The sequence below is a fragment of the Anarrhichthys ocellatus genome, unplaced genomic scaffold (genome assembly GCF_004355925.1).
Source record: "Anarrhichthys ocellatus isolate YVR2014 unplaced genomic scaffold, GSC_Weel_1.0 scaffold18, whole genome shotgun sequence".
In the NCBI taxonomy this organism is placed as follows: Eukaryota; Metazoa; Chordata; class Actinopteri; order Perciformes; family Anarhichadidae; genus Anarrhichthys; species Anarrhichthys ocellatus.
Genome location: NW_022280048.1, coordinates 7,014,451 through 7,025,936, shown reverse-complemented (window position 1 = coordinate 7,025,936; position 11,486 = coordinate 7,014,451). Strand labels below are relative to the sequence as shown.

At 45.2% G+C, this 11,486-nt stretch overlaps 1 protein-coding gene across 2 annotated transcripts; it reads left to right on the top strand.

Moving 5' to 3' along the window:
• Window positions 1-423: 423 nt before the first annotated feature.
• Window positions 424-11,164, top strand: ripk4 (receptor-interacting serine-threonine kinase 4). 2 transcript variants are annotated; one of them, XM_031856925.1, is made up of 8 exons: window positions 424-1,255; window positions 3,331-3,622; window positions 4,280-4,428; window positions 4,761-4,810; window positions 6,568-6,726; window positions 6,885-7,000; window positions 7,624-7,864; window positions 7,982-11,164. In XM_031856925.1, exons 1-8 carry the CDS (start codon window positions 1,077-1,079, stop codon window positions 9,223-9,225), a joined length of 2,430 nt encoding a protein of 809 aa, XP_031712785.1. In that variant the 5' UTR covers window positions 424-1,076; the 3' UTR covers window positions 9,226-11,164. The 2 variants fall into 2 exon arrangements, with proteins under 2 accessions (XP_031712785.1, XP_031712784.1); XM_031856924.1 differs by having other exon boundaries at window positions 1,167-3,622.
• The last annotated feature ends 322 nt before the right edge of the window (window positions 11,165-11,486 follow it).

Sequence of the window (11,486 nt, the reverse complement as noted above, 5' to 3'; positions counted from 1 at the left end):
GAGCTCGTTTCACTCCTTCTGTTGCTGGAATATTCGCCATTTTGTTATGCTTGCAGAAATAGATTGTTTTGGGGGGGGTGGTGTCTTTTTTGAGGGGAGGGTCCAAAAATGTAATTAAAACTGGGTCAGGTCGTTGTCTTAATGAAGCATACGTTTCAACGCAATCATTTTGTACAGTCCCTAACACTAGGGTTCTAATGAGCTTGTTTTTTAATCTGTAGAAGGTATGAGTTACAGTTTCTTACAGGTTTTAGGGCCTAAATCTGACATTTGATGTCTCACATTCAGGGGCTCTATGAATTGCATGTTTGATGTCTTCTATGAACTTACTTCCTTATATTTATATCGGCTTATAAAACAGCGTAGCCTGAGATAAGACTGGTTTAAACTCCACTACATACTTGTTTTATGATAAGTAACAAAATGAATCATTTACAGTCTCCCACCAGAGGACGCAGCAGCACGGCTGCTCTCCTTCTGTCACTGGAAAGGAATTTCATGCCATGACAATCCCCGGCTGTTTAAAAGAACGTGACAATCCTCCTCTGCTGAGAAGATGAGTCCACACATCTGGTCAATATCACATAACCTGCCTATTGTTACTACGAATTCCCTCCTCTTACCTCTCGGGGCTTTGAATTTGCATAATGGACTACAGTGAGACAAAGGTGTGTTCTATGAAATGACACATTACTAGGTTCATGGACTCCGGCTCAGCGTGAAGATTATATTCTCCTTTTCAGAAACATGAGAGCGCTCGTGACTGTAGGGCATCTGGAGAACTGACTGTCTCAGGACACTGTGGCAGCGTGGTGCCTGGTGGCTTGTCTTGTTTCCTAAAGCATTCCATCTTTTCCACTGTGTTTCAAAACCAGGAAGTGGTGTCACGGCACCAGGCCCGGCCCCTCTTACTTCACCTGAACAGAGGGAGGGGCCTCATTGAGCTTGACAAGGGGAAAAACAAGGAAGAGCTCACAAGCAGGCAGTTCAGTGTGTCTGTTCACAAGCCCAGATTGTGCCTTGGTGACGGATATAAAAGAGGAGTTTACCCTGCTGCTGGGTTTCTCAACGTGGATATGGACGTACCGGATTCTCATGGGAATATGGGGCTGTTGAGGACCTTTAACTCCCCTGAGTTTGGCAGCTGGGAGAAAATAGGCTCAGGTGGATTTGGACAAGTATACAAAGTCCGGCACGTACAGTGGAAAACATGGCTGGCTATCAAGTGCCCTCCCTGCCTTCATATGGATGACAAGTAAGTTCTAGCTGTTGAGCCACATGGATCATCTTTAAAATGACGAATTTGTGTTTATGTAAAATGATATGAAGTAGTATAAAACAAAGCTCCTGTAGAAGGGACTTCTTATTTTTTTTACTTATGCGGTCCCTCTGAGTACCAGATCAGAACATCTGAAAGTCTGTCTATACCCAGCTCTTGTCTGTTAGTTTGTCACTTGATGACCAGTTTATGACCAAATAGCAGACAGACAGGAGCTTAGACTACAGGTATGTTGGTGAAAAGTCATTCATTGCCTGGAAGTCCTTAAGAGCCAGGCGATGTGTGACTCATCTAGTGCTAGTCTGGGCACACAGTGCAGCTATTATCAGCAAACAGAAGGCTATGTTTCTGGATATCTAGCCACTGTTTAGTTGTGTTGCAGGGACCACTGACATGTTCATTCATCCCCTGTGAGAACCACAGCTGTTTACTTATCCAAACCATACCCCAACATGAAAGGTTCACCAACGATTTCCCCAATCAACAGTGACATTGTTATCTATGGGCCCCAGGGAGGGGCTGATTTAAATAAATGTGCATTTCATTAAGGGAAGCAAAGTGGTCTTTTGTCCCCTCAGGTTCAGCTTGATTAGATTGCATCTTGACTTCTTTAACATTTAGCATAACCATTGTATTTCTGCTCTGCATGGATCTCATGTATCAAAATTGAAAACTGTGTGTTTTATATATATATATATAGATATAGATATAGATATAGATATAGGAAGTGTTTGTGTGAGGGTTTCCATTCTTCTGGGCTGTGTGTAGACACGCTGGGTTCACCTGTGGTCTTCAGACAAATGACAAATATCCCCTCACAATAACTCTCCGTGCTTCAATCCTCTCAGAACCTGTAGTGCCACTTAAAGCGTCCGCTGAACCCGAACCAAGATGTTATCATCTCTATTATCTGCAAAGTACATAAACAGTCATTTGACTGCAGCCTCCATTGACCCGCGCACAGCATCCAGCAACAGGGACTCAAAGCCACCTTTGTCCGCCTGTTGTCGGGCCGCTGTGTGGCACAGACAATAAAAGAAGCTGTAGAACCGGTCTTACCGGGCCTCTCGGTTAAAGCGGGGACATTGTTTTGTTTTTGAGGAGCTGCTGAGGAGCACTTGGGATTAGATGACGGATTTAGCAAACAAATGCTTGCCCATTCTCCCGTGTTTTGTTTGATTATTCCTGCCTGACAGATTTTGGGGGCTTGTGCCTCCTTCATTTGCGCTGAAGGACAATTACAGCCTTTTTGTAACCTGATACACTTTGCACATAATAGACTCTTAGGAGCCTCTTCTGTGCTTCTAATTTCATTTCATTAATCGCAGAACAACAGAATTCCCCAGCCCAGCTCCCTTAATTCTGCCTGTGAAGCACATTCCTGCCAATGCAACCGTTGGTGATTTATCTTTCTCTCATCTGTCCTCATTAAGTGTTTGCATTTTCAAGGGAAAATGGAGATATGTGCGCTGAGGTCATGGATGACCTGCACACGGTGTGTTTGAGGCATGTCAGCGGGGCCGGTGGACTGATAATGAGAGAGCTGTGCAAAGGTTGAGCAACATAGAACAGAGCTCTGTTTAAGCCTCCTGGTGCATTCCAGGCTGGGAAGGGCCTCCGGACAGTCAAGAGCTCAATCCACATACTCGGTCTGAACTGGGGTGAATGAGTTCTAGACGTCTGCAGAGGTCACCGCTGAGGTAAACCCTGGTGGACATTTTGCTTAGCTGTGAACTCAGTAATGGTTACATATAATGCGCTGGAATTTGGGTTAGGACATAAGTTATGCAAAATGTTCCTGCTCAACGAGCATAAGGTGACCTCAGAATCATTAGCTTAATGTTTTATGAGAAGGTAGATTTGATCACTACCTGTGTGCCAATGGGTGTGGAAGGTTTGGTTCCAAACAAGCTTAATAACAATGTTTCATCTCATTTCAGCTGCGGTTTATTTGCACTTCTTGAAATTGCTTCGTCACCGGCACAAGAGCCTGACTCACTGAGTCGCACAATAAAATGTGGCACAAATTCTCATTATCTTCTAAATCACAGGGAGCGCACAGAGCTGCTGGAGGAGGCCAAGAAGATGGAGGCCGCCAAGTTCCGATACATCCTGCCTGTGTACGGGATCTGCGACGACCCCCAGGGCCTCGTCATGGAGTACATGGAGACTGGCTCCCTAGAGACCCTGCTGGCCACCGAGCCGCTGCCCTGGGAGCTGCGCTTCCGCATCATCCACGAGACCGCGGTGGGAATGAACTTCCTGCACTGCATGAGCCCGCCGCTGCTCCACCTGGACCTGAAGCCGGCCAACATCCTGCTGGACGCTCACTATCACGTCAAGGTAGAGAGTTTGTCATAAAGTGGCGTCATTAGTGCCCTTCGAAGGGCCAACAACAAAAAACACCATATCAGAACTGCTGCAATCTGATTTTCTTTCTACGGCAGCAACAACACATAAAAGAATTATGACCTCCTATGAAGTGTAATGATTTTCATTCAAAGCTGGTTGAAAGTTAGATTTCCGGGGTTCTTGAGGGAATCTCAGCCGCGAGGTGGTTTGCTACTCCTTTCTATCCAATTTAAAATGTCAGCCCGTCACACGCTCTGGGCTGACAGGTGTCTCTCTCAGCCCTCCAAACAGCCCTGTGTGCTGAGAGCGATGGGTGGGAACCGTCTTCTCTGGAGTTTAATACGTAGATGTAAACACCTCACCCGGGCCTGTCCCGACAGGATTAACTCAGCTCTTATTAAAGCTCCCCCCCTGTGAACGTGTGTGCATGAAAGAGTGTGGGCGTGAACTCCTCAGCACAAACATGAAGGGCCTCTCCTCTCCTGCAGGCTAGGACAAGGCCGTGTTGCCCTCATCGTGCCACTGAGTGCACATAATGGGAGCTTAGCAGCCTGTCACACTCAAGGGGCGAAGTTAGTCATCAATATCACGGTGCTCCATGAGAAAAAGCTCTGTTTGAGGGTCTTATCTGATCTCTCCCTCTCTCAGATATCAGATTTTGGCCTGGCGCGGTGGAACGGCCTGTCACGGACTGATGACATCAGCAGAGACGGCTTCTGCGGCACCATTGCCTATCTGCCACCCGAGAGCATCATTGAGAAGGACAGAGTGTCGGACACCAAGCATGACGTATACAGGTTGGATTTATCAGCTCTTTGCATGCAACATTTTTGCGTGAATGTAGGTTTTTTTGTGGGAGATTGATTTGGTAGCAAACGAGTTATAACATGTTTAACATATAAAGATAGATTTCTTTAAAAAAGTCAACAATGTTTCAGTTAAAAGGGGTAAACATATTTATAACCACACTACAATTTAATTATTTAAAAGATCTGGTTCGTTTGGGGACGATTTCATTAATAAGCAAGCTCAGCTTGAAATAGAAAATTGTGCCAATTTCTCTGCAGCAATATGTTTGATTTGTTTCTGTGTACTAACATCTCTCAATTTTATTTTGCCTCTGTTCCAGTTTCTCCATTGTCATTTGGGGGATTCTCACTCAGAAGAAACCCTACCAAGGTGAGACTTTCACTATTAATACATGAAACCAATGAATGTTTAATTTCAGGCTGATGGGAAACTATTGATACTTGATAATTATGATAAGTCTGGGCTATAAATATTATCATTTTGTGACACTTAATGATTTGCTAATATTATCATATGTTGTTGTTTTGTGTTTTTACAAATAAATGATTTTAATCAACATTTAATTAACAAGACAAAGAGTCTACAGCAATGCTAGCTGCTGTGGAGCTGTATTACAGTGGTGCTTTAAAGGGGACATGTCATGCTCATTTTCAGGTTCACACTTGTATTTTGAACTTGTACTAGAACATGTTTACAGACTTTAATGTTCAGAAAATACATTATTTTTCTCATACCATCTGTCTGAATATAACTGTATTCCCCCATGGTCTCAAACACTCAGTTTAAGTGCCTTTAGGGTCTCTTTAAGCCCCTCTGCCAAAAATGATTTTCTCATGATATGTCCGATTTAAGTTAAACACTAACACCAGCAAACTAGCATGCTCACAATGACAATGCTAACACGGTGATACTTGGCAGGTATAATGTTTACCATGGTAGCAGTGTAAGTTTAGCGTGTTAGCATGCAAACATTTGCTAATTGGCACAAAACGCAAAGTAGCCTACAAATGAGGATGATGGGAATGTCATTCGTTTTGCAGGTATAGATAAATTATTAACCTCATGGTGATGCGAGAGCTTGATCACATCAAGTCAGAGGACCACCAGAGTCAGCAGGATTCATCTTCTGGTGAACATGAATGTCTGAGCACGATATCATGGCAATCCGTTCAATAGTTGTTGAGATGTTTCGGCCTGGACCGTCTTTCTGTGTCAAAACATCCATTTATCTACTTAATATCTGATGTATTCTACATTTGCTCCATCATTATATAAATATTGATATGAAAAATAAGAAAACAAATATTCTTAACCATAACCCCCATCTCACTCAAGTCAAAGAGTTAAGAGACGGTGTCTTCTACTTAGTAAGTCAAACATTTGACTTGTTATCTCGTAAATCTGACTCATCTCACCTGCAAACTTTTCATCTATTTTTTATATTTTCCTGGCAGGAGTAGTCTTTAATCATTTCCCATAGTGTCGACCTTTCGAGGTGCGTGTTTGTTTGTCTGTACAGGTGCTGTACTGTACGTGTTTACTTGGTGCATTCCAGAGCAGGCACGAGGTGCTTGGCTAACAAGTAGTGTATTTTCTCCCAGGCGTATCAGGTAGCAGTTCATTCCAAGGAATTTGGCTCTTTTTTATAAGAGTATTGTGTGGATGAGGGTTTCCAAGTTGGCACTGGCACCACCTATGTTTACCCAGACATAATTAAAAAGTGAGATATGGCCCGGTTACCATCCCATCCCTTCTTCCTCCTCCACCTGTGACTGGTATTATGGCCACAATAGGAGGCGAAGCACTTGTGATTACGGCCTCTATACCTGTTTGTTCTGAACCATTGGCTTGGTTAATCCCACCGTCAGATAGAAGGAGGCCATGACCGGGAACTCTTGAGAGCTTTTCCCTTTTGCTTCCATGGGAGCAGCACACACGGTCCTATCTGAGCCCACGGGAAGATGGCGATAAAGCTGTGCATATCTATACAGACACTGGCTCCCACCAGCACTTTAGATTAACGTGTCATGTACTGCAGAATGTCATGTCATCTACATATTGTGTTTTAGTATAAAACCTGATGTATTGGTGATGAAACTGAAGTATCCGATTGTTTTTTCCACTAGGTGAGAATAATATCCTTCAGATCATGGTCAGGGTGGTGAAGGGGGTGCGTCCAGACCTGGCTGCTGTGCCCCGCTGTCGGCCCTCAGCCTGTGCAGGGTTCCTGAGCCTCATGCAGCGCTGCTGGACCACAAACCCTGATGCCAGACCCAGCTTCCAGGGTAAATTATGCCACTTTTCTATCATACTAAACACAAGTCATCCTGTTTCTTTAACTAAACACTGTTAAATCTCCAAAAAAGCCTTTCCTCCCCTTTCTGTGTTCCCTAATCCATCCCTGCTGGTACTGAAACGTGACCTAGAGCTGTTGTCCTTACAGAAATCACATCTGAAGCCGAGGAGCTCTGCTCTAAACCTCAAGAGGAGTCCAAGACGCCGACCTTATCGACGTCAGATCCGGAGCCCATGTCGCCTAACGCACTCACTAGTGACCAGGTACGACAGCACCATGTGAACTGCTCCCAATGATGTCGTCTTCTCTGGAGGACCTAGTGTGTCTCTTTGTCAACTTCTTTTGGTCGATTTTTGAACATGGCAGACCATGTCAACTTCCACTCCACTTTATCTTTTGCCGCTTTGCTTGACTCTTCTTCAGAGCTTTTAAACTTGACTGTTTTCCATTAATGTGTAACTATACACCCAGACACCAGGAGGCTTATCACTACATTGCTCAATACATGATTATGACTCTTCAAATCATATGTTATGGAAATTTTTGAGCCGGAACAAAAGTTGCATCACAGACGAGGAATGTTGACTGATGGGATTGTTGAGCGTGTGCACTGCTTTGTCATTTCCGTGGCGTTCGCTGTTGTGTACGTGACTGGGAACAAACAGCTGTAACTGTCTGATGGGACACAAGATAAGCTGTTTGAAATTCCGCATGTGTTCAAGTGACTTTGAATGGGTCAAACCTAAGTTCAACAAATAATCACAATGTCAACATTCAACAGCCGTCGTAAAAGCGCGGGAGCTACATACCCAAGTGTAAATGTAACGAGTTAGGCTGTCAAAGACCAGCTGGTCCAAATATGCTTATCTGGCTTTTTTCTCTACAGGTTAAAGAGAACAAGCTGGTGCGTCCAAAGTCCGCCATGTTGCCGGAAAAAGACTACAGCCTGTCGGAGCTGTTGAGCCAGGTGGATTCTGGGATCTCGAGGAGCTTTGATCGAGTGAAGGAGGATAGCTGCCACAGTAAAGAGAACACTTGCAAGAGGCTGTCTGGCATCTCCTCTGCTGATTCAGCCTTCTCCTCCCAAGACTCCATCACGCTGTCTTTTGAGAAAGAAAACACATGTGGTAAGATCTGATTAAAGACCTACGAGACCAACTATTATTCATGGAACCTAACAATAGTATACAATCAGGGTTTTTTTTTTTTGCCTCAAACCCATACTTTTCCTCCTTATCGTCCAGATTCTGCCGAGGTCCAGAGGCGGAAGCTGTGCGAGGCCATCAGGACCAAAGACACTGCCAAGCTGATGAAGATCCTCCAGCCTCAGGATGTCGACCTTCTCCTCGACGGGGGAGGCAGTCTGCTCCACCACGCCATCGCCTTGGCTAACGAGGAGGCTGTCAAGTTCCTCCTTCTGAACAATGCCAACCCCAACTTTGCAAACGCCCGTGGCTCCACCCCCCTGCACCTGGCCACAGAGAAGCACCTGAAGCCCCTGGCAGAACTTCTGCTCGGGCGGCGCTGCACCAACGTCAATGCCAAGGACGAGGACCAGTACACGGCTTTGCACTGGGCAGCCCAGAACGGGGACGAGGCCATCACGCGCCTGCTGCTGGACCGGGGGGCGGCCATCAACGAGACTGATGGCCAGGGACGCACGCCCGCTCACGTCGCGTGCCAGCACGGCCAGGAGAACGTAATCCGGGTGCTGCTGAGCCGCGGTGCCGATGTTCACATCAAGGGTAAGGACGACTGGACGGCACTCCACATAGCCGCCTGGCAGGGGCACCTGGGCATCGTCAAGCTGCTGGTGAAGCAGGCCAGCGCCGACGTCGACGGGCAGACGACAGACGGCCGCACGCCGCTGCATCTGGCTTCCCAGAGGGGGCAGTACCGAGTGGCTAGGATCCTGATAGAGCTAGGGGCGGATGTTCACATGACGTCTGCTGGGCTAAACACACCCCTACACGTGGCGGCAGAGACGGGTCACACCAGCACCTCTCGCCTCTTGATCAAACACCAGGCGGAGATTCACTGCCAGAATGCCCACGGACTCACCCCTCTCCACCTGGCCTCCCAGCGAGGCCACCTGGCCACAGTCAAGATGTTGATAGAAGAAGGCGCGAAACCCTACAGGTCAGACCAGGCCCTACGCACCCCCTGCCATCTGGCAGCGGAGAACGGTCACTGTGAAGTCCTGAGAGAGCTGCTCCTTCACTGTCCAGGTGGCGCTGCTCTGTCGGACGAGCAGGGGCTCAGCCCACTACACCTGGCACTGCAGGGCGGATACTCGAACATCATCACTATGCTGCTGCCGCAGGACTGCCAGGACTTGGTCCCCGAGAGGTCAGTGCAACCGGCGGCCGATCGGCCCGCGCTGCCGGAGGCCAGGTCTCTCCAGAGGAAAGTGGTCATTCTCAAGCTGACGGAGCGCAAAGACTGCCCACAATCCACCAGCACACAATGCGCCTCAGCACCCTGCTAACGAGAGCAAAGACACTGCCAGGCCGGTACAGAACTGCCCGCACAGTCTTCTTTTATACTCCACTGGTGCCTCAGTGTTGGGCTCGGGGGGGTCATATCAAACTTAAGAGAGTTTTGTTGGACTTAAAAGCCCTTTCAGCACTGTAGGTATTTCCTAACAGTCAGAAAAGCTTTAATGTAAATATGTACACTGTGAATAGGAAGTATAAATAATCTGTTGTGTTCAAATTTTTGTTTACTTTTTTACTTAACAAGCACAATTCTTTTTTTTACTCAACAAGCACCAGCATCAACATTATGATCGGGTAACCTGTGACCTTATGGGGACGTTTCACTATAGCGCACTGCAGCTGGTATGCCTGTCAGTCATATTTAAGGGAGGAATGCTGTAGATCATCAGAGCCATTGATTTAAAAAAACTAAAAACAACGTTGACCTTCAGTGTTCTAACCCTGTTACATATCAGTGCATCATCCATTAAAACATTTTAAACCTTTTATTTTGTTTGTGCTCGTCGCTTTTTTTTACATTAATAACCTAAAAAATGTGTCTGCAAATGTATTCGGCCGTGTCAGCCGATAACATTATAATCATGGTAATGAGCAAAATGAAAGTTATTTTCTTGTGTTCACTCGTCATTCATAGCTCTATGTCCTCTGTTGATCCCTTACTCTGGAAATTAGCAAGCATTAAATAATCATGATAAAAACATTTCATCAAAGTTAATATGAACAGCTGGTAAAATACACAAAGTGTCAATATTCATTGATTGTTTTGGGTATAACTTTATTTCTTCTTACGGCATTTAGAGTAACAATCTAGATGTGATGATAAAGGCTTCAAGAGTCTGGAAAGTTCTGGTTGAGGAACCTTAAAAGTGCTTGAATTTTACTCTTAAAAAGCTGTATGAGCCCTGTATTAAATGCCCTAAATATGCACATGTGTACAAAATGTGCAAAAACATGGACAAAAGCTTATTCACTGCACTATTAGTACTTTGTTTCGTTCTCAAAATGAATGAAAGGATACAGAATTGAATCCAAATTGGTCTTCGTAAACGAACGAGAACGAACCTGTTGATAGAATCAAGGCTTTTTAAAAGGTAACACTCGGAATGAAAAAGCTCTTACGCTCCTCACCACAAAACAATGTGCATGTTCTATTTCCATTCATCTTATGATTATGTAAAGTTACACTGGTTCTCCAATACAAGTAACATTATTATTTAATTTCATCTCCTCATGTCTCTGCAGGCTTGTTGGAGAAAGCGTCTTGTTTCAGTCTGTCAGTCTCTCCACCTGCATGTGTGTCAGGCAGGGTTGGCATGTCTGCATCTGCAGCCCTCCCTGTAGTATTGTTATTATAATGTCTCTGCTCCAGACCCCACAGAGCACGCTCAGGTTGGCACAGACCATGGGAACTGCCCCCAAGGGGGATCACAGGCTCTGAGATTATGGATGAGCGAGGAGGGGTGATGATGTTCCACCTGCAATTGCAGCCTGTTGGCTAATTCCTTAGCCCACTTCTCCTTCTCATCACTCTCTAAAACCAACATGCCATCGCTGACGCCTCAAGGGCTTGGTTTTTCGTAACATGAGAAACTGAGCGTTTGCTTGCAATTGTCCCGTTTTTATAGCTGGTGGAAGATACCCGGTGAAATGTGTGTAACCTGAGGCCCCTGTTGTGTGTACAGAGCGGCCTATCCTGCCGGTTGCCTGGTGATCCGTCTCAGCTCCAGCTATGGGGAGGACAATAGTTCTGCTGTTGCCTAATCTCAGCTCCTATCTCCTGTCAAGCCTGCTGTTGTGTCTAATAGCCTGGTGGGTTGGCTTTGTGTCATACAGTAACTTACAGTAGGTTTTTTTCATTCTGGGCTACAGTTCTCTCTTCTATTAACAACAAACCAGGAACAATGTCATTTAAATCACCAGTGTTCAGTCAACATAAAAATGTGTATTTTTATACTGATGGATTGTTGTATACTTTCATGTAATTCTAAAAACAATACTGGCAGTACAAACAGAAATGTTTATTCCATATATTATAGATACAAATTTGTTGAAATTTGAATTAGATCTATTACAGCCTGTAAATAGTTAAAGTCAAATAATTTAGGATAAAATAATAGAAAGAAAATAAAACAAACAACTCCCAACAAGAATATACAGTAATGCAATTTAGCAGGAAGCAAGTTCTACAGACCAAAAGGTTGTAGGCTGGGCTACGGTTATTATCATTTCATATTTTAACACACGTTGGTTG